The sequence below is a fragment of the Gavia stellata genome, chromosome 13, assembly GCF_030936135.1.
Source record: "Gavia stellata isolate bGavSte3 chromosome 13, bGavSte3.hap2, whole genome shotgun sequence".
NCBI classification, from domain to species: Eukaryota; Metazoa; Chordata; class Aves; order Gaviiformes; family Gaviidae; genus Gavia; species Gavia stellata.
This window is the reverse complement of record NC_082606.1, coordinates 4,699,685-4,727,608: the sequence shown is the minus strand read 5'-3', so window position 1 is coordinate 4,727,608 and position 27,924 is coordinate 4,699,685. Positions and strand designations below refer to the sequence as shown.

Below are 27,924 nucleotides of genomic sequence, written 5' to 3'. Positions count from 1 at the left end.
CCTCGCGAGACCGCGTGCCCTGTTCTCCGCGGCGCCGCAGCAGGTCTCGCGAGGGGCGGGAGGCCTGGGCGGGGTGAGGCGTCCCCAGCTCTCGCGAGACTGCGCCCGCGGAGGCGGGGCGCTGGGCGCAGTCTCGCGAGAGCTGGGCCCGCCCCGCCCGGGCCAGCTCCCCCCGGCCCCCCGCTCCCCTCCCGCAGAGCTAATATGGTCGCCAGCGATGGACCCTGTCAGGCCAGGTCAGTGGGAGCCGGCTTGCCGCCGCCCGCGGGGCTGCCTCCGGCCTCGGGGGTCGCCGCCACCCCACCTGGCGGGACCCCCGCGGCCTGGGCTGTCGCTTCGCTCCCTCCGCGCCGGCCGGCGGCAGAGCGGGGCCGGCCCGGCCCGAGCGCGGCCCCCGGCGGTGTGAGGCGGCGCGCGGCGGGTCACGTCTCCTGCCCCGCTGTCCCCTCCCTCCCGGCGCCGGTGCACGACCGCCGGCGGCCCTTTGTGCGGGAGCGCTGCCGCGGGCCGGCGGCGGGCGGCCCCCCCCCCCCCCCCGGCTCTGGGGCACCCGCCGCCCCCCGCCCGGGCCCGTTACCGCCCCCGGCGGCGGCTGCCCCCGCCGCGGGAGGCGCTTTGTTCTCGGCGGCGGTGGGGCCGGCTGCGGGGCCCGCTCGCTCGCAGGCGGCTGCCCGGGGCGCCGGGCCGCGGCTGTAAGCCCGTCCCGCCGGCCCTCCCGTTATTCCTGACGACCATTTTTGCCCCTTTTCCGGTTCCCTCCGCCGCAAACGCTGCGGCGAGCGAGGGAGGTCGTGCCCGTAAAGGTGCCTGCTCGAAGGGCTGAGGCCTAAACGCTACTCGGCTCAGTCTGGGGGGTCATGGTAATTGTTTGGATGTTCAAGTGACGCAGTTTTCGTTGACGATGTAGCATTTGCTTTGCAGTGAAAGGGTAACGGTAGCGTATTAAGATCAAAGCAAGCAGCAAACAAAGGGCAAGTGTTCTGCTGCAGATCCAACGTTTGGTATTTGTGCTCGCAGAGCGGCTCGGCGATGTTCGAACGAATACCATTTCCCCCACTGTTTGTAATGGAGATTTTATTTCCTTAAACTCTTACTATATGAAGTTCTTCAGGCCTGAGCAAGTAGTGTATCATTGGCACTGTCCCTTTAGTTGCTGGCAATTGAATTCAAACGTTCTTTTTGTGAACCACTACTTCTCTTCTTAAGAAGTTATTTATTCTCTCCACCTAATAGCTGTTATGAGGTTTATTTTTGTCTCTTGTGTGCTCGTCATTAGCCTGGCACTTAATGCTTTATGTTTTCTACTATATTAAAACCTATATCTCTTATCTGAGTTGGTGAGGTGCATTTATCCTGTTTTGTAGATGGTAAACTGAGACAATAAAGGTCAAACGTTATTCAGGCGTGTGACTAGGCTGATTACCTGCATGACCTGTATATAGCTAGTGTTACAGATACTTTTAAATGTCATCTTAGTCACACATCTACATCATTAGGTGTCTCAATCCATTTAGAAACCTTTCCATATTATGATTTACTTACAGTCCTAGAGGAACATTGGTTTTGGTAAAATCAGAAATAAAAAGCTGTTCTTGGGAGTAGGACTGTCAGTGCTCAAGCCTTCCGTTCTTTTGTGCCTGTAACTTCTTTTCTTGTGTTTTTTCCCCCCCCAGGAAGCCCTTACCAGCCGGTAATTGAAGCATTAGGAAACTATCCAGAAAAGAAGTTCTACGATGTCTCAAAGCTTGGAGGCGCCAAGTATGGTAATGATAATTTTTAGTTGTTTGTAATTAGGGTGGTACCAGCAGTAAACATCTGCCGCTTACCGCTGTAAAATGTTAGGAGATGCAATCGGGAATACCTGGATACTTAATAGGTGTATTTGAAAGCTTATAATTTTCCAGTCTGTTGCTGCTTCATGAAGCTGGTAGGGGGTAATACTTCATGTAGCTTTTTTTCAATAAGGGAGAAAGTATAGGTGTTGCTGGAGTTCTCAGCAATAGTCCAAATCAGAATAATTTCTCTTTTTGAAGAAAATGAAGAGACAGAGAAGTGCTATCTAGTACTTCAAAAACAAATACAGTTTTTACTATAATTTTGTACTGCTTCTTGGTGTTCTAGTTTCACCTTGCCAGCAACTTCAGATAGTGGGTGACTGCGTGTTTACTACAACATAGCTTCTACTGCAATTGCTGCAGAAAGATGGGGTTTTGTGGTGTTCAAACAATTGCTTAATCGCAGTGTGTCATTAGTATGTAATATAACAGTAAGTGATAGGTGCCCAAAAGATTTTTATTGGGTCTCTGTGTGCCTTTAAAAAAAAAAAAAAGTATGTGGCCATGTGATGGGGGAGAGGAATACAGGCAGATGGAGAGAGCTCTAGGTCAGTATTGGCTGGAACAGGCTTTTCTCTTGCAGGTAATCAAAACATACTTTCATTATTCTCTCCCTTTGCTTTTGTGTTAAACTCCGAAAATACTTATCTGAGGTACATATTAAAGGTATTTGGGATTTTTTTCAGTTTTGCTGTTTTGTAAGGTCTGAATTAATCTCCTATATTCACAGAATTCATGATTCATGTTTCTTAACTAAAAAATTACCAGTGGGTATTGCACTTTAAACCCATATTTGACTAAGTGCTAATTACATTCCCTATTGTTTGAAGGGAGGAGAGAGGGGAGCTAGTGCACAATGGCTGCTGAAAATTTTGTGCAACAGCTGTGTGCTCTTGCAAATTTCTGCTACTTGTAATAATGAAGCTAATCTTTCAGATAAGCACATAAGGAGGAGGTAGAATGCTTCTGTTTGTGGCTTTGTCCAGGAAGAAGCAGTAATGTAACAGTAACAAAACCAGGCAGTTCTACAGCAGTTTTTTGAAAAGCCCCATGACAGGAGTGGAAATGTAAACAGAGGATACTACTTTCTGTCAAGATGTGCCATAAAGCTTGGAGCAGCAGCGGATATTCCCGAAGATATTCAGAGAAGGAGTCTAAATAGACTAGACTAAGACTGTCTTTGTCTTCCAATAGAAACTTCTGTGCAGAAGTTAGAAACCCATATTAACTACATATTAGCAAGACATTAAGTAAAATCTAGGCACAGTGTGGGACAGCACTGATAGCAAGTCCAGCATCTGGAATTGCTCATTGCATTTGTTGCTAGAATATTAATTTTGGGCTTTACCTGTTTGCTCTCTGCCTTGGGGCTTCTGACTATAATCTGACCATAAATGCCTGTTTGTTAATGTAAATGTTAATTGATTTATTTGCCAATTTGCTAGGGAGAATCTGATTTTCTAGTGTTTAAAATAGTATTCAGTTATGGGGAAAATGGTAGCTAGAAAGAGCTCAGAATGATTTAGGGCAGAGGGGGCATCTGGAGATCTAGTCCAGCCTCTTGCTGGGACCAGAGCTAACTTGGAGAGCCTTTCTCAAATGAGCTCTGCAAATCTGCAAGGATGGAGATTCCACTGCCGCTCTTGATCCTGTACTTAACCACCCTCCCCGTGAACTTCTTTTTCCTTGTGTCCAGTGACAGTGTCCCTTCCTGCACGTTGTGGCTTTTCTTTGTCCTTTCACTGTGCGCTTCTGGGAAGTCAGGCCTCACTTTCTCAGCGGTTCCTATTAGGTGTGGACTCCTACAGTTAGCTCCCTTAGCTTTCTCTTCTCAGGGGGAGCAAACCCAGGTCTCCCAACTGCTCCTGTGTGTCGGGTGGCAGCAGCCCCATAACCATCCTAAAGGCCCTTTGCTGGATGTGATCTCATTTGTTGAGACCTCATGTATCCTGGGAGGCCCAAAACTATACGCAATATTGGAGGTGTGAGCTTGCTAGCGCCTAATAGAGAGAAGTAGTCGCTCCTCCATAGCTGATGGCTGCTAAGCAGCCTGTTAGACAGTTAGATTTATCACTGTGAGAATGCACTGTGTATTACTTGTAATCCAAGAAAAAGCAAACCAGTTTTCTTCTGGTAACTTGGCTTTTAAATAAAGTGAATGGTGGCATTGCAGCTGATTAGATGTGGTTTTGATTACATTCTTGTATTATTTTGAGTGACTTGTCTAATTATACAACAGTGCATAATATCTGACAAAGACACACAACGAGAACAGAGTCAGCAAATCCTATATTAATAGTTTGTGGACAAACCTCTGGATTAGGTTGAGACCACCAAATCTAACTTTTTTTTGTTAAAGCCTGAACTTAATTGTTTCACCCTCTTCTTCCAACTGACTTTTTTTGTATTTCTCACTGTTCTTATAAAGTCATTTTCTTGCTTGAATGGTGCTGAAAATAATGGGGTTTGGGGAGAAATGTGAATGAATCTTGATTTTTTTTTTTTTTTTTTTTTTTTGTTTTGTTTGTTTGTTTGCAGTGAATAGTGATATCTGATTCTTTTTTTCTGTTCCCACTTTTTTCTTTCTCATTTCTGGTTCCCTAAATTTTATTGTGCCAGAAAGCTGTTTCTAGTCAATACCTTAATCCAGATCAGTAACAAACTTAACTAAACTTGTATTTAGTGAGATGCCATTCTTTATATTTTATGAAATGTGTTTAATTTTAGGGCACATGGCAGAATAGTTTCTGGTCTTCATATCATTGTTTATTTAAAAAAAATCTATATTCTGGCACTGGATGCTTTTGGCTTAGTATCTCAAGTAATGAAGTGGTGAAATTTACAGTGAAAAAAATATTTTTGAATGTTATAATTGTTGTTGCTTTTCACTCACTCTGATCAGTAATCCCAGCTCTAGATTCCTTGCATCTCTCTCCTGCCAGCATAGCATACCTTCTTAAATGTCACTGCTGTAACACAGTGCGGTCAAGCCATTGGTATCTTCCGGTCAAATCCCATATATAACTCATCTTCTGCAATGTATACATTATGCAACTCAATGTTCCATATTGAGTAATGACCGTCAAACCCAAAGGCAACTGGAAAAGCAGGCTCCTGTAGCTCTCATCCTTCCAATCCCTAGCAAAGGGGAATTCTTTAGAAATGTGAGATTGTAATTTAAAAATACATAAGCTGAAGGTGTTGCGCTAATTAAGTCAGTTACTTTGCTTTACCCTAGATACTCTGCCTTACTCCATACGAGTGCTGTTTGAATCCAGTATCCGTAACTGTGATGGCTTCTTAGTGAAAGAAACAGATGCTATGAACATCTTGGACTGGAAAACAAAACAGAGTAATGTTGAAGTGCCCTTCTGTCCTGCCAGAGTTGTTCTTCAAGACTTTACGTAAGTGTGTGTGCCAGAAACTCCGAAATAATCTGTGTAAGCTCAGAGTTGTATGTACCATTCTTTGGCTTGAAAATAAATAGCACTTAGCCTTTTGATACTGAAGTATCTGTTTTTCCCAATAGAAACCTGTGCACTGCTTCTGCTATCCAGTAGATTCCTCATGATAATTACATGTGACGCAAGGATAGGAGTTGTTCCATAGGGTGCCCTGGTTTTAGTGCAGGTTGGTGAGGCTGATGCTGTTGGCCGACAAGGAACACGTTAGAGGATAAGAGCCAAAACACAAATGGAAGTGGTGACATTTTGGCGGTAGCCAGATGGCTGATGGTTCATTGAAATACATAGAATTCTTGCTTGAGATAACTAAAGATTAAATACTGCTTACTCCACAAGTAATGTAATGCAACTGAATCCATGAATAATACATATATTTAAAAAGAAATCTCTTAGGATATTAACTTTCTTTGTGATTTGAGTATGGCATAGCTAAAAGGGCAGTCCTTCAGCACTTTGCAAATATTAAATTTAAGCTGTTTTGCTGACTCATTAACTATATATTTATCAAGAAGTGAGATAATTAAAAAAGGGAATTGTGATATTAATAACAAAAATGAGGGAACTTACGCTCAGCAAGCAAAGTCAGGAAGATTTATATAGTACTGTGTTATATAAATGTTGTCCTCTCAGTTTTGTACTTCAGGTGCACTTATCTATGTAAGAGCAACAAGAATATTTTTGTAAAATGCTGTGAGCTTCAGAAATGGCTGGCTTTGTAAGAGGAGTAATAATACATCCTAAGGTGCTAATGTATAGCATGAGCATTGTTTGCATAGCAAGGTTCTATCATAAAGGTAGTAGGTGTCTAAAAATGAGTTTTGTAGTAAAGTACCATTGCACTTCAGAAGCATAGCCAGACAAAAGAGAAATGTAATTCTCTTGTTCTTGTTTGCTATGTTACTTTCAAACATGCTGTTGCTTGTTGTGAATAAGTACCAACTCCATTAACTTTTTAAAATTGTTTCAAGCGCTTCAAAATTTAGCGAACAGAATAGTAGGGGTTTGTTATCTGAAATAGAGCTTAGGTAGATCTAGACTTAAATAAAGTTAAAATGAAAAAAGAAGCTTGTATGTTTTAGTGAGTTAATGTCCCGTGTTGTAGTACTATTTTGTTTTTCTGTCCATTAGAGGAATTCCAGCAATGGTGGATTTTGCTGCCATGAGGGAAGCTGTGAGAAGTGCTGGAGGAGATCCTGTGAAAGTCAATCCTGCCTGCCCAACTGATCTCACTGTTGACCATTCTCTGCAGATTGATTTCAGCAAATGGTAATACACCTAATTTTTTTGATGAACCATACTTTTCTTGTCTGATGCTGAAGTATAGATTCACTCTGGTCTTGGTACTGTCGCATCAAATAATTTGTCATGTATGGATGCCTGAAACTAGACCTGATGGTATCTGAAAGAGGGCTGAATAAAAATGGATAAAATAGCACTCCTGAAGGAGAGGAAGAATAGTTGTAAGGGGTTCTGGATGAAGCTGACTGACAACCCAAATTCTGGGCAAGAGTTTGCTGAAATAACTGTCACGGTTTCCAGAAAATAGTATCTCTTAAGAGAATGAGGCAGAGGGAGTTTGTAAGTTTGCTTTGCCCAGTTTTTACTGTTCATGTTAAACAAAACTTTTTTTTTTCAATGTGACTGCCTTGTCACAGCTCCAGAGAAACGGCTTGCCATCCTACTGGACATATTGAAAGACTGTCATTTCAGCCCATAGCTTACAACTCTTTTTTTATTTTTTGTGGGCCTGGCCTTTACAACAGATTAAAAAAAGGCTGCATGTATTTGCAGAGAGAAAAGTGTACTTGTAGGAGTCTGGGAAAGTATTGGGACTGGAAAACTGACAGCCTGGTTTTCCTTTTCTGACAGGCAGTAATGTGATGCAAACAGCCTGGGGCTGCCTTTTGCTAGAAGCATAATACTGCAGAAGAGGAAAAACTCGTGTTTTATTCAGTGTTTGCTGAAGTAAACACTAAGTCAACAATGCAGCTCCCCTCTACCTTCTCCCCCACCCCTCCATCATGGAGCCTTCCAGACTCATGCAGAAATGTGTAAATTGCTTAAGTTCTTTGGGAATTTTGAAAGTTCTGGGGAAAAAGCCTGTGGTCAAATAGACATGGGTGTATGAGTCATTTCTGTAGACCTTCCAAATACATACTAACCAAACTGAATTCCTGTATTAGAAGAGCGAAGAGCAAGAAGCTACAAATCATTTGTTGTGTTGCATATGTGTTCTTTCAGTTCTGTGGTCTGTCCGTTCTTGTGTCTGGAGGCACAGCTGATTCGATTGCAATTAAGCTAGCCTAAAATTATCAGAAAGACCAAATGTTGGCAAGAGGTCTCAACATGCTGCTTTGTAATGATAAATCCTGCTTCTGTAGTTTCTCTCTGGAATGCTTGCAGGATCTCGGCAGCTGCTGGCCTGTGATAAGAAACCCTTCGCTACGGGATGGTTTGTGCTGCTTTTATACAGCTTCCATCTCCTGCTGATCAGAGGCTCAGGGGCTAAGTTGGGATTTAGACAGGGTATCCTCTGAGGCCATGCAATATCCTGCAATTCGATAACTTAAGTATCTTTCTGTGTTACTAAAGCGGAAGAAAGCAGTGGCTTTAATTACGATCCATGATTTGGTAAATATTGCGAAGTAATTCATTTTTCCCAACAAGCTTTCTTTGATCCCATGGGAAGACTAAATATTGTACAAATAGAGGGTAGTGTGCTATATGGACTTTATTTAAAAAAAAAAATAAAAATTTTGTCTTCTGACTTGAATAGTGTATAAGATTTATCTGAGCTTTTGAGAATTTGTATAAAAAGTCTAATTAAATAATAAAGTTCTGTTTCTTTCCTTGAGAAAGCTTTGTCTGTAATCATTCCTCTATGGATTTAACATAACGTGTACAGCACTGTCTTAAAAAAAGTATGTTCAGTAAGTCCACCACTTGGATGAGGCTCTACCCACACCTTCCGAGTTTTAAACCCTGAGTTTAGCCTTTGCAACATTGTTTATAAAGATTTCTGGTCTCTTGTGAAAAAAGTGAAGGAGTTGTTTATCTGGTGTTAATCTTTCAGACAATCCAGTTCTGTTCACTACCACACTACATTACTTAACTAAGCTTATTTAGTGCTAGTTTACTTGGCAACAGGGTTGTAGTAAAATAACTATTTCTTTCAGATAATAATTTACAATCTGTTGAAGGGACTGCAAAAAAAAAAAACAAAAAAAAAAGGCAAAATTCCTCATGTCTAAATTATTCTTCTATTTAATGTTACAGTGCAATTCAGAATGCTCCGAATCCTGGAGGTGGTGATTCACAGAAGCCGATGGCAAAGCTTTCTCCACTTAAAGCACAGCCTCGGAAGCTACCTTGCAGGGGTCAAACTGGCTGCAAGGGGCCGTGTAGCGCCGGAGAGTCGAGTCGCCACTCAGGACAATTTTCTGCGCAGATTGAGAACACACCTATCCTCTGTCCTTTCCACCTTCAGCCGCTGCCTGAGTATGAAATCTTTCTTTTTTAATTATTTGCACCCTTCTGTGTTGTTAGGCACTGCCTTTGACAGTTCATAGAGATGTGATTTTTTTTTTTTTTTCCCCCTAAACATCCTTCTGTACTTTCCTTCACATGTGCCATAGACCGGTTTCAGTCTTGAAGAAGGTCTGATGTAGCAGATTTGACTTAGTCTACAATAAATTTTTTTTTTACAAGAAGGGCTTTACTAAACACAGTGCAGATGGCCAACTGTGTGACTCATGGCTGTGATTTTTTTTTTTTTAATTAAATTTTGAGACTTCCCTTGTTTCTTTGCAAGGACAACAAAGCATAGGAGTAATCCTCTGTATGTTACAAAGTAAACATCGGTGAATAAATCAATGCTTCATTCATATATTTCTAAAAGTACATTTTAGTTTTTCTGTGAGAGCTTTTCAAAAGTTTCTGGCTCTTAAAGGAGAACTAAGAACTAGCCTATACATCATCCCCCAGTTTTTACGGAGTCTCACAGTCCATCTGTCATTGAGTTGAAATTCAGTGTATATTCTGCCTGTACGTAATAGCCCAGGGCAACCTCATCTATCTGCCTTTTCCAGATTTTCAGTATTACTAACAGATCATTGCATACCATGCCACCTGACAATTAGATGTAATCATCCTCCTCTTTCAGCTGCCACCTCTTTTGTTGATAGACTCTTCAGATCCCTATTTTCCTGTGCTGGACAGGTGTAGAATTTAAAAGCTGATCAGATCTGTACCCCACAGTGATATGATGCTGATTGTGTTGGTAATTTTGTAGATACGCAGATATTCCTGCTCATACAGGTGTAGGAATGCAGCATTAGTGATGTTTTCAGCAATATTGATGTTTCTGGCAGCAAAACAGCTGTGGTATTAAGCTGCAGCATGAATGATGACTGTCCCTCTGGGTGTTGCAAAGCACTATAGCTGCTAACCTTCTGATGCTGCAGAGAAGAACGGGAAGGGTCATAATGTAAAATACACTTCTAGAAAACTGAGGACTTCCTTCCTCCCTTCCTGGTACAAAGCAAGTGTGTTCCCTTCCTTGTCTACCTCCTCAAAGTGGAGGTTATTCCTCTTAAATTGTGGATTACTCCTTTATAATGAATATCAGTCTCTTAATAAATAACACTTAAGAAAAGACGATTCATCTTATGAGGCTGTACTGAGAGTTCTTGGAAGAAAAAAATTGTGCCTTGGAGGCAAGAAATACAGAAATGGAGGATAGTTACAATTGCCCTGAGGTTCTACTCAGCTGCTAAAGGGCTAATGCTGAACATAGAGAGTGTTTTTTACGTGAACTAGTGAACATCTTCATTCCTTACTGTAATTGAATTTTGAGGTGTGCAACCTGTAAGACTACTGATTAGGGGAAGAAAAAAAGCTGTGTATTGTAGTACATGCTGGGAATAGATCTCTTGAAATGAGTATTTTTGAGATCAAATGCTTTAGGCAAACTATACCTAGAATAAACCTGTTCTCAAGCACAGCACAGATGAAATTAGTTATTTTTCACTGTTTACCGAAAGCTTGCTGCGAGGAAGGAGTTATCTTTGTTCTAGTAAACGGCTTCAAATTTTGCTGCAGGCTTAAATGAGTCTTTCATCAAACAATCAAAAATAACAACTTGTTCTTCTGTAATTTGAAATAAATTATGACAGTGCTTGTAAACTTGATATGTTCCCAGGCCTGAGACAGTTTTGAAAAATCAAGAGATGGAATTTGGCAGAAATAGAGAGAGGCTTCAATTTTTTAAGGTATGTCTGTGTACCTGTGGGCTTTCTATTGTGTTGTGGTTTGGTTGTTTTAAGAGCTTTCTCCATTTGTCTACCAGTGTTCAGGTTCAGATGATAAATTTAAACGTAATCATTTGGAAATGTCAGGCTTTCAAATCTGAATTTAATATGGAAACAGAAAATTGGTTAATAACATGGTAACATGGTTTATTACTTTAAATCTAAAAGTTGTTAGCAGAGGTTCTAAATCTAGGTGTTGCTTAGAGGGTAGATAATTTTTCATAATTCTAACTTGAGGTTTATACTGTTTGATTTGGTTCTTGTCAGTGTGAGGGCGGTGGACAAAATGGATATTTATGAAGCATTAGTCTTTTTAATGCTTTTTGATGAGCTCAGTGCTTTAGGTGACAATGAGTTTCTGGATAAAAGGTTGGTTTATCTGTACTTCTGTTACAAATTTCACGGAAGTTGGAAGCGATGAACAGAAGCCGGTGTTGAGACATTGCTGCTCTCAAACTAGGCAGCAGTGCTGGTAAACTTGTTAATGAAGTCTTGTGTGGTGAACATTGCTGCCTTTGCTAGCCAGGGATCTGCAACATTGGTATTTGCTCTTCATCCACTAATTTAACATGGTTTAGGAATCTGATGCGATGACCTAGAAGTTTTTTCATGTAGGTAGACTAGGAGGCTTCTTTCTGAAAGTTGCAAATTAGCTTTTACATTATTGAAGAGGGAAACTGCTAACCTGAATCTTGTTCCAAGTTTCCACATCAGCTTTTTTAAATCTAGCATCTTGAGTTTGCATGTAGCAAGATGCTTTTCCGAATTGTATCTTCAGTCTGATCCAGGAGTGTAAAACCTACACTAAATTCTGCTATAAATACAAGTGCTTAGGTTCTGCTGTCTAAATACTAGTCTTAGCCGTGCTTGAAATCAGTTGTTTGAACGGGAAGGTAAGAGATTTATCCAGCCCTGCTTTTGAGAGGTAGGTATGAATTACTGATTCAGCCTTCAGCAGGAATTAAATTAATGGCTTTGTTAATGATTAAGAATGTATGGAATCCAAGGGGATCACGTAGCTCCGTTTGGCAAATGAGCAAAAGCCACTTGCGTAAATAGCAAGTACTGTTTTATTGCATATTAGTTTTGTCATTTTAGTTACGTTCTAAGAATTGAATATACCTTTGAGAAAATGCAACTTTTTTTTCTCATTTTGGAAAAATTACAGTGGAGTTCAAAGGTTTTCAAGAATATTTCCGTAATTCCACCTGAGACTGGAATGGCGCACCAAGTTAACTTGGAATATTTGTCAAGAGTTGTTTTTGAAGTTAAAGATTTCCTATATCCAGATAGTGTGGTTGGCACAGATTCTCATACAACCATGGTAAATGGCTTGGGTATCTTGGGCTGGGGTAAGTATGCTAAGAATAACTTGATAGCACTTTGAAAGGCGTACTAAAACATTACTGGGAAAGGGTTTCTTCCCAGTGGATGCTTCGATCTGAAGCATAACAAACTCTGTCTTGAATTATTCTTCAAAATGTTTTTTGTCTAAAAGTAATCTCAACTAACGTTTCTTTCCATCGAGAAACTGCTTTTTGTAATTTAAAGAGAAAATAGCCAAAACCCAATTGGTATTCAAATAAGTGCTGTTTGTACATGCAGTATAAAATTTGCATGAAGGTTTCTTTTCTCTTGTAAAGTTAATTTTAGATATAAAATATTTTCTGGTTGACTGTGAAGTCTAACTTCAGCAGTAGTCTGGCTTGATTTTATTTTTCATGTACAAATATTTAACAGAGAGCTTCTACATTTCTTGCTGTAGCCTTTAGGCTTAACAGGAAGGGGTTTATTAGATTTTAAGACCTCAAAATATTTAGTGTTTATTGCTTAAACTGATGAAAAGCAACCTAATATTCTCCTTCCAGGTGTTGGGGGGATTGAAACAGAAGCCGTGATGCTGGGGATGCCGGTTACTCTCACTTTGCCTGAGGTGGTTGGGTGTGAACTGACTGGCACAGCCAGCCCACTTGCTACATCCATAGACATTGTTCTAAGCATTACGAAGGTAAGGAAGTTTTCAAACAAAGCCAAGTTTCTTGCCAGTTCTACCAGTGGTGTTTGAGAATGGAATTAAATGCTGGGAGTTTTTTTATATACCTTTAATCATGGCAGTGCAGAAAGATACAAATAATCTCTAACCATTTTTATTTAATAGTCCTCCAAAGCAATGTGGTGTTTATTCTTTTCCCTCCATATTGGTTTATTTACAGGCCCTCTTTCACTAAAAAATAATTTTTAAAAAGAGGTATATCTGCAGTGTTGGGGGCAGGGGAGAGAAGCCCTGTTTTCCATTTTTCTCCTGCTGACAGCATCTAGGCTTTTTCTCCAGCTCCAAAGCTTTTTCTGGACACCCTTTTTGCTCTAAAATACTCCTGCAAGACACAAGGCCTATCTGTACGTAAGCTGGTATAACTGAAGAGAGTATTTTCTGAAGAGGGGGTTTTGCCAGGGTGGCACGAACTGTTGCTGTTGTAGTAGGGGAAGAGCTAGCGTCAAAGCGTCGAAGAGCTGCGATTGCTTTGCAGATACATTCTTCTTTCTGGCATGATGCTTTAAGAAGTGTGTATCTGTTCTTGACTAGGAAATCTGAAGAACTCAACTGCAGACGGAGGTGTGTTTTATTATGTCAACTCCCAGTGTAGATTTTTAGAACCCAGTATATTAATGGAGCTGGGGGTTTTTTTGCAAACACGGGCCTTAAGGTTTCAGCTTTTTGTTTTAAATGTTCATGACTTGCTAATTGCGAGGTGTTGCAACAAATGTTGCTTGCATTGTACCTCCTCACATAACAAATGTTGTTGTTGTGTGTTCTTTTAAACAGCATCTTAGGCAAGCTGATGTCGCTGGAAAATTTGTTGAGTTTTTTGGGAGTGGAGTTTCCCAGCTGTCTGTAGCAGACCGAACCACAATAGCAAATATGTGTCCTGAATATGGTGCTATTCTGAGCTTTTTCCCTGTTGATAATGTGACACTGAAGCACTTAAAGCATACAGGTAAAGATGAAATTAAAATAGTGATTCACTGTCATAGTGGTTTTGATATGTGGCAATACGTTTTTTTGCTTAAAACTCCATAGTTCTTCAACAGTGAGTTTCTGCAGAGTTCTGACGTGGATTTAGTGTATAAAGTTCTGCTGTACAGTACCAGGCTCTGTCATGGGGTATGCCTTGGCTACAACTTCTATCCTATCCTGTAGAATCGCATGCATCTGCGTAATACCTACCACAAAAATTGTACTATACATATTTACTGTTGCCAGTTTTGTGGGATGCTTAGTATGTGGCATTTGGGTCTGAGTTATCTACCTGCTGCATTGGCACGGATGCTTTTCTCATGGCCTGTTTTGTCTCCGTGTATCCCATGTATTTAAGTGAGACTGTACTTCTTGTATGTACAACGGTGGCATGTGTATGGCTGACTTGCCCTTGAGGTGTGTGTCCAGTCTGGCTCATTTGTCTAATACACGATTTACTGACATCATGGTATTTTTCAACATCCAGAGTCCTTGTTTTTGAAAGCATAGGTAAACCCTTAAAAGAAAAGTATTGAGGAAATTCTCACTTATATTTTGAGAAGTGTTTGGAACATAAGTCTTCTCAATATGAAATGAATCCCTTAACCACCTGTAGATTCCCTACAAAATCAAAATTTAAAATGATTACTAGAAAAAAGTGAAACCACAAAACAAACCACAACACATTTCTGATTTTTTTCACAATTACTTTTTTTCCTTTGAAGAGCATTATTTCACTGACACTTCAAGCTAAGCTAGAAGGATGTCAATTCCTTATCAAGGTACTGCAAATAGAGAAAGCCACAGGGTAACAGATATCAAAAAAAGCTCGTTCACATTAGTAAGCCTTTCTGACACTGAAATCTGTCACTTTTTTAAAATACAAATTAAACATTTTTAATTTAATAACAAACACGTTTTGTCTGGTCAGTGCAGAGCAAATGAAACATTTTGTAACACTAGCCAATATACTGGCTATGATCAACTAAGCACATGATCTGTATTAAACAGGTACATCTTAATGGCGAAAAGCTTTATGAACTCCAGGGACAAATCTGTAAACTTGAGTTACAGCTGCTACAGTTGGAACAGCTTACTTTGTTCCTTGATATAAGAAGGAAAGTTAAGCTAATTAAAAAAGAAAAAAAAAATTAAAAACTATTTTAATTCACGTATCATTCCTGAATAGCTCCTAGAGGTCGGGGTATGGAAGTGGTGTGCTTTGAAGAAAAAAAAAAAGTACTTCGGATGTTCAAGGATAAATTTGATGTGCTTGAAACAGTCCTAATTTCTGAGAATTTTGTTTTATTTATTTTTTTTAATGTGTCTCTTCTCATGTTTGAAATAACTTTCCTAAGGTTTTGACAAGGCCAAGCTTGAGGTCATGGAAGCATATCTTAAAGCTGTGAAGTTATTTAGAAATGATGATTGTTCTTCCAGAGAACCTGAGTATTCCCAGGTATGCTTGACATGACTTGTTTCTGTATGTTTGATTCTCATAATAGATAACTACTGCTTTAATTTTCATTGCTTTAATAGAAGTTGCATTTATTAACTCACAATTTTGAGAATCAGAGTATGTTTGCAAAATAGAGAGGGTGGGGGAAAGAAGGGAAGTACAAAATGTTCATGTCAACTAACAGATACTGAATTCCTGTCGCTCCCGAGCGATCAGGTAAGTCTTACAGAAAAGTTAGGGATAACGTTACAACACTTTGAATGAGTGGGCAGTCTTGAAAATGGAAGCGCAGAGTTTTAATGTCTCAGAACATTCATGTTTTAAACAAAAGAGGTCCTGGATGTCTCAGGAGTATATGCAATGTAATGTTGGGCTGGGATTGGCAATGCATGCTTTTCCTTTGTTTCTTTTTTTCTTTTTTTAGGTAGTGCAAATTAGTCTAAGTTCTATAGTTCCGTATGTCAGCGGCCCCAAGAGGTCCCAAGACAGAGTGGCTGTTAATAACATGAAAAGTGACTTCCAAGCCTGCTTAAATGAAAAGGTTTGTACAACTGACGTACTCTTCAAAAGGTACTTCCTATAATCTATGTGAATAAACATTACATTACTTACTCCTTGCATACCTACTGAGCCCTCTTTATTACTATATAAACAGCTTATCCAATGATACTATTTTCTTGCTTGACAAGTGTCCTGAGGGTAGGAGCTCGTAAATCATAGGTGTGTTTGTCAGGAACATGAACTTCCAAAAATCCTTACTTTCACAGTTCAGATTGCTAGGGAGGAAAAAATTAGTCAGAAATAGCACAAGCTTGGGAAACATTTTCTCATTTTCAGAGTTGTTTAAACAGATGTATTTTACTTGATTTCCAAAACAGAATTACCATAAGAAAAGAAAACTCAAAGGAGATGCAGGAAGACTTTCAAGATTTATAGCTTACCGGTGTTTTGGGTTCTTACCTTAGCAAGTAATTTTTTGTTTGCAGCTTAACTTGACTTCACAGAGGAAATGTTTTTCTCTGAAGGTGATACTTTTGGTTAGCAATATGCATAGGTATCTAAGAATGCAGCTAATGCAGGAATGCATCTTCATTTTTAGTGTTCATCATTAAAGCTGAAGACTGGCAGGACTATTGGAAACATTTAAAGACACTCTGTAAAAATTCTTTCTGTTGGTTTTAGCATTTCTGGCTTGTAATGAGGTGTGTAATAAAGAATGATCAGTCGTGCTAGAGAAGGAAATCGTAACTGATCATGGCTCACAGAATGGTGGGTGTGAAATGTTAATGGACCTAGTCTGCTTTTAGTTACAATCCTCTTCCAATGAAAATCTTGAGTATGCTTCTAATTCAGGAACAAGTGTTGTATAGAATTAGACATGTACTTGTAAGAGATTGTTCTTTCATATATGCAGGAAATGAGCGTGGGATCAGCCGTGCTTTTTGACTTCACAATTGTTGCAAAGTTAAAGCAATTATGAAGGAAAAAGGATGAGATGACTGTCTATGTGGGGAGAGGCATGAAACTGAGGGCTGCTTTTAAAATTTGTTTAAGGGTTTCTAACGGGACAGCTGAGTATTATTTTAAAATGAGGGTTCCCTTGGTCTTGCTGTAAAGTCATACTTTCTGTACTATAACAACTGCTAACATGTATTTTTGTTGTCTAGTCTGGTGTTAAAGGGTTTCAGATTGCAGTTGAGAAACAGAATGACATTGTACCGGTTCAGTATGAAGGAAACGAATACAAGCTATCTCATGGCTGCATTGTCATTGCTGCAGTAATCAGCTGTACAAATAATTGTAATCCATCTGTCATGCTTGCTGCAGGTATGTTGTGACTAGTGACAACTAACTTGATCTTAATGGTGCTCCCATGTTTACACAGCCTTTACCTTGACTTTTGTAGGTTCTTTGTTAACGACTTGACCTAAAGGTTGGAAACTGTAAACTTTCAGCCTTAAACTTGTTGTATGTTGTGGAGGTTATATAATGAAAGTTACTTTTCAATAATACAATCGCAAAATCTGTGTCATAAAGCAGTATTAATGATGGTAATTAGAAAATACTTACATTTGGTAGTATTTCAGCAGGTATCCAGTTTTAGGGCTCTTTTCAGATGGATGCACGTAGCGACACAATTGATGCAGGAGGTGGGCTTTAGCTCTGACTCCATCCTGGATGATGGTAGCTTGAATTATAGTTAGCTGCAGAGTCTGGAAAGAAAATCCATACTGCTGAACAATTGTTCTGGGCTTTAGCCACTGCTGATGGAGTATGTGCTGCACCTTTGCAAGCTGCAATTTTCCCAGAACAATTAATCCTCTCTCAGACCTTGCTCTCTTGTTTTGAGGTCCTCTGTGGCCAAAGGAAGCTTCCCTTTGAGGCTCTGTGGCCTGTATCAGAAGAATAATAAATGAATTTGCACTATCAGCTAGAATATGGGGAATAGATTTTTCTTATAGAAAATGGACATGTACATTATTGGAATGGGAACAAAAACCTGAATGGTATTGTTATGAGTTAAGAAACTTTATTCAGGCAAGTAATTGCTTTAATAATTTAATAAACTTAAGGTCTACTCATCCTCTGTGGATTTTTTTTATGCTTAATTTAACTAAGGTAACATCATATAGATGTTCTTTTAAGGGATGTAGAAAACACAAGCTGTCTCTTTTTTTTGGTAGGACTCCTGGCCAAAAAAGCTGTTGAAGCTGGCCTAGTGGTTAAGCCCTACATAAGAACAAGTTTGTCACCGGGCAGTGGAATGGTTACACATTACCTCAGTTCAAGTGGAGTATTACCATACCTCAGTAAGCTTGGGTAAGTTGTGACTCCTACTTCATTTGTCATTTTAGGAAAACAGTACTCGGGGGTTTTATACAGGTTGATAAATATGGTTGCTGTTCGTTTTGGGTTGGCTAGTTCTTAACTTACTAGATTGTCATTTTTACTACTTGCCAATTTAAAGTTGTGGTTTACTCCGGTTTATTCCCCCCTTACAATGTGTAGATCACTACCTCATCTGAGCTCTGTTTTTTCAGTAGCGATGTACTTCATTGTAAGTGTCTTAGAAGACAGGATGCACTTGTTTATACATTTTAAAAGTGGAAGCTGGATGTAAATTTGTCAGGACAGTCTGTGTTAGTCTTTTCGTAACTTTGCTGCTGTCGTGGGTTGTGTAGCATGTTTTTGGTTGCTCTCTAGCAATAACAATTAGATTGTGCTCATAATTCAGCTGTGCTCTGTGAGGATTGTTACTGCCTTTGCTTTGCCATTACTTGTGGAACTAACAAAATCTTGAGATTTTTTTTTTACTTATTTTGATCAATTACAAAAATGTTACCTTGTATTTTCCTGCTTGCATCAGTGAGATGTAGTGTCTGCTGTTCACATCCTAGAAAGTCTAGCTGTCAAAGGAAAAAAAAAAAATCTTAGTGGTTGCTAATAAAAGAAAAAGCTGTTTTGCTAACAATTGCTTGTGAGCGTTTAATGTGCTACTTGATTGGTTTTTTCCAATGTAGGTTTGAGGTTGTTGGTTACGGGTGTTCAACGTGTGTTGGAAACACTGCCCCCTTGCCAGAAGCCATCAGGAATGCAATAAAACAGGTAAAGCCCTAAGGCGTGTTGAATACAGAAATATAACTCTCACCCAGTTAAGCGATCAAGAAATGTAGTAATCGGTGCAAAATATGCTTTCTTGTTGGTTTGGACTTTGCATGATGTTTTTGCACATCTGCATGTCAGAGGGAGATCATGGTAATTAATTGCTATGTAAAATAAACATAATAGTATTTGTAGCATACAGATGTAAATTACAAGATAAATACATAGGCTCTAATCTTATGGAGGATACAATGTGTAGATTCTGTGTCATAAATGAAGAGGAGGGTTTTAAAGAGCTATGTGTGTGAGTGATTTTTTTAACCAGCAGTGTCTGAACAGCCGCAGCATTTTTCTCCTGTGAAGCAGAAGAAAAATACAAGAAATAAAAGGCAGGAGAGGAGTTCACTGAAGTGACTGGAGAACACATCAGAGGGTCAAGAGTGAAAGGCAGGAGAAGGAGGAAGGGTAGCAGGAGAGAACAAAATGCCCTTAAATTGAAGTGTATTTGAAGTGGAATGCTAAAAGCACATCTGACTTAGTCAACAAAAAATAGCACAAGCTGTTGAAGTACCACAGAGTCCTAGAAAAATATATATGGGTCTGCCTTTCAGGGTGATATAATTGCCTGTGGAGTATTGTCTGGAACAAAGAACTTTGAAGGACGTCTCTGTGACTGTGTGCGTGCCAACTACCTTGCTTCTCCACCACTAGTAGTTGCTTATGCCATTGCAGGCACTGTTAGAATAGACTTTGAAACTGAGCCTTTGGGTAAGTATTTCCTTACGTCTTATCTTTCCACACATAATGCGTACATGGAAGAGGTTTTTTCAAATGCGTTTCAGCATGCAAACCCAGTATATTTGAAGAGAAGGCACGGTCATATTTGGTGTTGCTCGTAGCTAAAGCAAAGCATCCCCTTAACTGATGAAATTCTTTGCATATCTGGTACCATCTCTGAAGACCTGAATATATCCATATTTATATTCTAATATAAATATAAAGTGTAATACTTTATTTTTAAAAATTACTATTCTGTTTAAAATCTTACTCAGGCACTGGCTTTAATGGCAAAAGTATTTACTTACGAGATATTTGGCCCACCCGAGGAGAACTTCACACAGTGGAGGAAGAGTGTGTGATATCATCCATGTTTAAGGAATTGAAAGAAAAAATGGAGGTAAGAATGGTCTTTTGTTCTACGTAACTTAAAGATTGCATTTCATGGTAGCTTTAGAATATCTTCCAGTTGAATATGATTGGTTTGTCAGTTATTTCCATTACTGTAAAGGAGGACTTAACTGAGATGGGTATTTGTATTAAATAGTGATTCTTAAGTAATGTCCAATAAGGTAACTTGTAGTATATAATAGAAATCAAAACGAAAATCACCAGTAAGTCTTTGGTTTCAGAATGTAAACGGACTGTAAACCAATTTTTCTGTTCTTTTGGTTAACTTTGTTTTTTGTAGAAAGGAAACAAACGATGGAATTTACTGGAAGCACCTGAGTCAACTTTATTTCCCTGGGATTTAAAATCTACTTATATCAGATGTCCTTCCTTTTTTGATAAACTTGTAAGTACATTGGATCTATCCACCAGATCATATGCATTACGTTTAAGTAAAGGAATAGCTATTCCAGTAAAGCTTTGATGTTTAAGTAACAAAGTTGATTATCACAAGTATTTCTCAGTCTTTTAAATACTATTTGTATCTCTGGAATGAATGGCGCCTGTACATCAGTGTGCCTTCATATACATATGCAGATATGTTTTAGGTCTCTAAGAATCTTGGAAGAAAAATGTTTCTTTTTTTTTTTTTTTGCTGTTGTTGTTCCCTCCGCCCCTTCCCTTTGAGGCCAAAGAACCGGTTTCACCACAACCCATTGAAAATGCCCATGTCTTGCTCTATTTGGGAGATTCTGTAACTACAGATCACATATCCCCTGCTGGAAGCATTGCAAGGAGTAGCGCTGCTGCCAAGTACTTGACCAACAAAGGGTAAGGACTTGTCATATTAACCAGCTCTAATTGTATCGGAGGACTGCTTCATGTGCCAAATAATTGATCAGCACTGTTGCTTTCCTTTAAGAGTGCCTGTCTGCATAAAGTGGAGATCATACATGGATAAGCAAAGTAGTAACTGTTACTGGCATTTATAAGTAATCACCTGTCTTGGCAATCCCAGCAATCACCTGTCTTGCAGTCTCTGTCTAAGGTTCCAGTAAATAGCTGGGACATACTCTTAAAGAACCGATTCTCACAGCTGTTGTTACAGTTAACGTCCGCTGCCAAATGGGTGCCAAAGCAAAAATCATTTACTAAGTTGCTAATTAACAAATCAAGTGACTGATCTTCTGTTAATATGAGGTTAGTCATGGTTACTGTCAGTGGCCTCAAGAACAGTCAGATGTGCAGAACAGATCAGAAGCTCTAAAAACATATGTAGTTTAAAAAAATAAGCCTAGTTTTATAAATGAATGGGATGGGTGCTCTAACTTTCCTCTGCATCAGTGAGCATCCTGCAGCAGCAGTAGTGGGTGCCTTTCACCTCCGCTGAAATTCTGAAAAGACACAGAATGCGATGCAGTGCTGAACTACGCAGTGTCACACCTCTGTTGGATATTTTGGAAATCATGTTGTGTTACATTGCAAAGGTTTATTATTATTACAGTATCAGTGAAATATGACAAAATAATAGCCTGTGGTGTGGACTCTTCTTTCTAACTACTGCATTCAGTCTTGATGAGTAGTATTATGAGAAAGAAATAATTAATGGGCCTTTAACCCAGGATGGTCATTTGATTTGTGAGTAAAGCTCTCGTTTTGGTACAATGCTTGTTAATAAATATGCTGGTGGAGGTAAGAGGATTAGTAAATAGGCTTGTTCCCTAGAACTGTCTCCCCATAGTTCTTCTGTAAGTACCATAATGCTCATAGCACTTTATAATGAAGTCATAGAAAATTAATTTAAAACTGTAGCTTTCCTCATGAATAACCTATCACTGATTTACACATTTTGTTCATGATTTATAATAATTACATCTTTTGGGTGAATAGTTCTTTACATCTTGCACTGAAAACTTAAAAGATGCTGCAATAATTATTATAAAAATCATAATATTGTTTTAAACTAGATAATCTTTAAAATAACTGATTCCCTTTTAAATATTCTTTTTTATTCTAGACTCACACCTCGTGAATTCAACTCTTACGGAGCTCGAAGAGGTAATGATGCTGTGATGACAAGAGGTACCTTTGCAAATATCAAGCTTCTGAATAAGTTCATAGGAAAACCAGCTCCTAAAACAATTCACTTCCCATCAGGACAAACGGTAAGAATGTATTTGTTTGCATAGCTACTCTGAAATTGTGATGCAGATTTAGAACTCACTCAAACTATTTCACTTTGTTATTCCACAGCTAGATGTGTTTGAAGCAGCGGAGTTGTACCAGAAAGAAGGCATCCCTGTAATTATTCTAGCAGGAAAGAAGTATGGACTGGGTAGCTCGAGAGACTGGGCTGCAAAAGGGCCTTTCTTACTGGTACTGCTGGTTTGTTTGGTTTTGGGGTGTGTTTTTGTTTTTTCCGGAAATACCTAAACCATGCTGTTTAGTTTTGGGCATGAATGTGTTTAGAAACTGTCCTCAGCCTTCAATGTAATACCATATTTTGTTTTTAAAGACTTCTCAATAATGTCTTTGCTAGAATCTACGTAGAAGAGAATCACTAGTCAGGATAAATCTGAATTTCCTAATTACATAACTTACCATCTTAGACTCCAGACTTGGAGATAAATTAGACATTGAACTAGTGCTGGCCACTGTTTGGTCTCTGTGGGGTATTAAGTATCTATCTGTTGCAGACTGATCTCCACTAATATTCAGAATACATTCTGAGTCAGGCTTTTATTCATGAGGAGTAATGGAAGCAACTACATTTGGCCTGGGATTTTCTGCCTGCTAACTACCGCATGGTCACTGTCTGTTAGAAAACTCCATTTCTTACTGTGTGGGCCTACTCTGGCTTGTTTGTTTTCATCTAGCTGTAAAGCTAAAAGATGTTCCTACTTACTTACAGGACTCTTACAAAGCACTCTCTTTAGCCTTCAGTTTGAATTGCAAGATTTTGGGCATAATGTGTGTTTGAAGCTTACTTTTGCATTTTCCTCTGGCTACTGTACTGAAATACAAAATCACTCGTATTTTTGCAGGGTGTGAAAGCTGTCCTAGCTGAAAGCTACGAGAAGGTTCATAGAAGTCAGCTGATTGGAATTGGTATAGTTCCACTTCAGTTTCTTCCTGGGGAAAATCCAAGTACTTTGGGTCTCACTGGCAGAGAGCAATTTTCTATATTGTTCCCTCCAGAGCTGTCACCCGGAATGACTTTGGATATTAAGGTATCTTTGCAATATTTTTTTAGATTTCTCTGTTGAACGTCCTGATGCACAGAAAAGTTAATCCTGATGATTGAAAGCAGGAAAAACAAAACTTAATTCTGTAGTCTCACCTGAAGTTTGTCATGGCTATTGAATTTCGCCAAGTACATATACACATGTTCTTTTTACATAACTTTTTATGCAACCTGAAATTCTTGATTGTTCTTTCGGGCATTGGTTCCCCACTCGTGGGCACTGTATCAGGGTAGCATTGAGTCTCGTCTCTCGTTCAGGCTCTTGTAAAGGCAAGGGTGTGACTATTTGAGAGAGGCTTCAGCTCTCCATTCTGTGCAGAGGAACTGTATGCCCGTAATAACATACTTTGTGCCATCTTAGGGAAGTGGCTTTTTCTTTGTTATCTGTAGGTACATAGCATGCTCCCAGCTGGATCTAAACTGTGCAGTAAAGTAAGCCTTCATTCTGTTCTCAGCAGTGTCTCGGATCTGCCGTGGCAGATAAGCAGGTTGAATTTGCTTGCATTCAGCAAAACGGGGGGTTAGAATGTTAACTGAGAATAAGCAAGGGGAAGTGAAAGCCAAACTCTTAATTGGTGTCTCTTTTTTGCTTTTGTTTTGAAGACAAGCACTGGAAAAGTATTCAGCGCGATTGCCTTGTTTGAAAACGATATGGAGATAACTTTATACAAATATGGTGGAAGTCTAAACTTTGTGGCTCGAAGATTCTTATAGTAGCTACTGACTATATGGGTACCTTGCATAACTGGGAATTCTGAAAATGCCTTGTGTGAACCCAGGAATCTGTACTGTGGAACTGCAAACAGTCCTAGTGTGCTCAAAGTTACTTCGTCCATGGATGTAAAAGATTGTGAATCATTGTAACTGCAAAAAGATCCTTCCTGATTTTAAATAATATTCTAATGGTGCTATTAAACATTGCTAAAATCAACGTGTATTGTGGCAGAGAGCTGTAAGTATGGAGGGGATGTTTTATCAGACCGTTTTGTAAATAAACTATGCGAAATCTGAAACTGATTGTGCTGAAGATTATTATGTAGTCAGATTTTCTGCAGTTGTTTACAGGTGCAAAAACTGAATGGAAACCTGTATACTGCTGTTTGTTGGTTTAAGGGTAGCAGATGGTATGGCATGTTAAAGGCCAAACAGAATTTTCTTTTTGCATTCAGAGCTTAAAACAGATACTCAGTTTTGAATTTCTTGCTCTTGAGGTTATGGGCTGAACAAAAAGCAGTCCACATGAGGCCCGTGGTATCCTCTGTCACAGATCATGACTTCCTTACCTTTTTTATGGGATGATATTTCATCTGGATCCAGATTGAAAACTGCTCATGCTATGAAATATTGTGTGCTTAGAAGTATGGGAAACATCTCTGCATTTAAAAAAATGCTCGCAATTATTTTGTTCATGCAGGTTAAGTGTAGCACCCCAGCTTTTTGGCAAGCTGCAGCGTCCTTTGATTGTCGTATCTACTTCAGATACGTTTGTCGTATCTACTTCAGGGGATGCATTTTGTCATTTGACCTCAGTTTTTAGTGCACTGTCTGCAATAGCATTAGACAAAGTACTTCCCCTTAGTATTTTAACCTTGAAAAATCTTTAAAAACATTTATTAGGACTATTTAAATTCCTCTGCTTTAAATACGACCTGTGTCTAATTGTTATACTTGTCAAATGTTAAATAGTTGAGGTAGCCATGCTGCCTTTTAATGCTTTCTAATATGCTGTTAGCTTACAGCTCTTCCAAACAAGCATCAAATTACCTGCCGAAGATCCCAGAATACTGAACAAATCTGGCTCGTACACCATTGCAACATCTATAAATTTAATTGTCAGCGCATTGATGGTAAAAACCCCGTTCCGTATTTAATACTAACAGAAGATGCACAGATTCTGCAAAAGTGCTTGTTTGACGCTTCACTAAGCATTGATAGCTTCTGATCTGTGCCACTGAGTCTTCAGTTTCAAGATGCGATTTCTGTGCTCCTCGTTGTTGAAAAGCTTCATAATACCGCTTACAGTTTACGTAGAGATTAATTTGGAGAACAAAACTGCAATAACTTGCCTATAAATTGTCGAGATTTTGCTTTAAGATTTTTTTGCTCTTGATAAACATTGTCTTAAATATCAAAACTTTCAAGAGGACTATATTAGCTTTACTACACGTGCTTTCAATTTATAACCAGACACTAAGCTAGTTGAATTGCGAACTAGCAGATGCACTGTTCAAATTTTTAAATGGTATGTTTCTGCCATTCCTTTAAAAAAACAAACATACCCCCCTGCATAATTACGTCATCACAATATATTAATTTTTTGACAGTTCAAATGCCAAATTAATTTGACTACACTGGCATGACTTTGATATACATATTTTTTTATTTTATTGGACAAAGCTCCCTGAAGTTTGAAATTCTGTATAATTTTTTCTTGTATTTCACTAGTTCTGCTGTGGTTTTCTTTTAGTCAAGATAAAAAACACTCCCGTGACTCCTACCACTGATATGGGTGATAAATCAATGCATTTTTGAATACTATATTCAACTGAATGAGTTTATGTTCTGTGGTATGCTTTTGCTAATTTTATCCAGAGTTACTGAGCAGATCTTATTTCTTGTACAACAGTGTCTAACACTTTTTTCCCCAGCTCAAAGGTATACTCTTGACTTAGTCCAAGAAAATGCATGTTCATTATTGGGGAGCAAATAGGAATTTCGTGCTGGCACATAATGATGCCTTGTGCAGATGATAAATAAGAACACAACTACAAAGCCTATTTAAAACATGTATAACTGCTCATGCTTGAACGGAACACAGCATCGCACCCTCTCTAGTGCAGTAACACACTCCTTGCTCCAGGAGACAGTGATCCAAGCCATGTCAAGGTAAAACAGTAGGCTGAAGTTAAGTGCAATTTCAAGGGATGTGACTTATCGGCAAGCTGTCACCAATAAAGCTGGTCATCTCTTAGAAGAGACGTGGTGGGTTTCATTACCATACCAACTAGTTTAATTCTGTGCTGCGCTCCTAGGTCTTAAAAGTCATTGCAAGACAGCTTTTGAGGCGTGCTTTGGCACAGTTGCTCAACTTTAGGCTCTTGCTATTGTTGCTGCAGTGGGTCCAGCCCTAAATACGCCGGAGTCAATAGCACCTTAGAGAGTTGTGCAGACTAACTCCTACCCGGTAAGATCTGTATCCCTGAAGTGTAGTGAGTGCTGCGAGGAACAGCACTGCTTACGTACCCACCTCCTGCTTCTCGGGTGGTAGTGGACTGCCAGTGAAGGTCACGCTTGCCTGAGTATCCATGGTCAGGTGCCTGTCCCCTCTCCCTCGGGCAGCAGCCAACATTGTAGAGTCCAGTTCAACAACCCAGCAGCAAAGGGAAGGCGTTCTAACTTTGAACACACTGCTAGGATCCCATGAGTTTTAGATGGATGAGAGTGACACCTGCTTTCTGGCAGTGGCAGGATATGGTACAGGCAGAGGACTGCTGTGATCACACACAACAAACTGTTGTTCAACTAGACCTCTTTCTAATAGAAGGAGGAGTGTAGGAGGAACTGTACCTTTTTGAAGATGTGACTCAGTGTGTTAGATGTATTTAACCTAGAATTCTCTTTCCATTTTGATTTGGGGGAAGAGTCTCTTCCAATTTTTCTAAATGTTTTCTTTCCTTGCACCCTTTTTCCTCCCTCTGCCTCCTGAACTACAAAGCTTTGGGATAGTGTTGATGTTTATATATTTTACACCTAAGTATAAGGACATGAAACTATGTATATTAATCATATTTAAGCAATTGCAAATCAATGTCTGCTGTTTAAAGCCAACAGAACAGTGTAAGTTTTAAGTTCAGTAAGTATTGTATAAATATATCTTAAGTTCAATTGATGACAATTGTGCATAGAATGTTACCGATGCTGTAAATTATTTTTAATAAAGAAAATTGTATCGCAGTTCTTGTATGTTACCATCTGTTTTGAATAGACAGTATGGAATACACTTAAAAAGGTACTGTAAGTATGTATGAAAGGGTGGGGTGAATAAGGAAAAAGATATAATGATGCATGTTTCTTTTTCTCGTTTGGAGTGTCTCACGTGTGGGCTTCCAAAGAATGTTTAGTTGGTGTAGAAAGTGTTAGCTGAGCTCCAGAGACTAGTCTGGGTATTGTAACTATATCAAATGCTTTTTGAATAACCTATTTTTTTCTTCAGGAAAATGTCTACTTTAATTTAGAATCTAGATCAAATCCTGTATTAAAGCAAGCTGTTGACCAAGATTATGGTTACGGCACATCGAGCTTACAGCTACGGCAAGATCTTCAAAAGTGATTTGGGGCTGTCCAACCCTGACCCGCCTCTGAAGACTGGCTTTCAGAAGAGGCATTAGACTTGCATCCAACACAGAGATGCTAAATTATTCAAGTCTTATCTTTCTTACAGATAATGGTAAGAGAGACTGAAGTATGACCTTAGTCCTGTGTGTTGCCTCACAACCGTGCTGTGCTTCCCGCCAGAATACTGAGCAGGCAGGAGAAGTGCAGAAGTCTATAGGTCTTCAGTCTCGGCACTACTGTCTGGAAACTAAGGCAAGACTAAGGAGGTACAGATCTGCAAAATGCGCTGTAACTTTGTTTACAAAGAGAACGAGTATATTCTGATTTTTCTGTAACCTGCTATGCATCTAAAGTCGCAAGCATAGCAAGAATGCTTTCCTGCTGTATCAATTTTGTTCCAGTGAACTAAACCTTCAGTCAGCCCCAGAAATAGGGAGAGGGAACCCTAAATATTTACTGGAGTTCTTTTATTCTTGAAAAAACTTGCTTGTG

General features: G+C 39.3%; 1 protein-coding gene across 1 annotated transcript; it reads left to right on the top strand.

Annotated features, from left to right (window-relative positions):
• Nucleotides 1-169: 169 nt before the first annotated feature.
• On the top strand, nt 170-27,051 carry IREB2 (iron responsive element binding protein 2). Its single transcript, XM_059823796.1, has 22 exons — nt 170-236; nt 1,674-1,763; nt 5,074-5,239; nt 6,428-6,565; nt 8,576-8,797; nt 10,500-10,569; nt 11,777-11,960; nt 12,477-12,616; nt 13,433-13,604; nt 14,983-15,083; nt 15,508-15,624; nt 16,751-16,910; nt 17,768-17,903; nt 18,605-18,689; nt 19,298-19,454; nt 19,739-19,863; nt 20,155-20,259; nt 20,542-20,684; nt 21,871-22,018; nt 22,107-22,229; nt 22,898-23,083; nt 23,701-27,051. Exons 1-22 carry the CDS (start codon nt 218-220, stop codon nt 23,809-23,811), a joined length of 2,898 nt encoding a protein of 965 aa, XP_059679779.1. The 5' UTR covers nt 170-217; the 3' UTR covers nt 23,812-27,051.
• The last annotated feature ends 873 nt before the right edge of the window (nt 27,052-27,924 follow it).

Bases quoted from the DNA above. Each gene is read 5' to 3' on its own strand.
- IREB2 (XM_059823796.1), top strand. The intron at 8,798-10,499 runs GTATGAAATCTT...ATATGTTCCCAG, and splicing joins CACCTTCAGCCGCTGCCTGA to GCCTGAGACAGTTTTGAAAA. The intron at 10,570-11,776 runs GTATGTCTGTGT...GAAAAATTACAG, and splicing joins AGAGGCTTCAATTTTTTAAG to TGGAGTTCAAAGGTTTTCAA.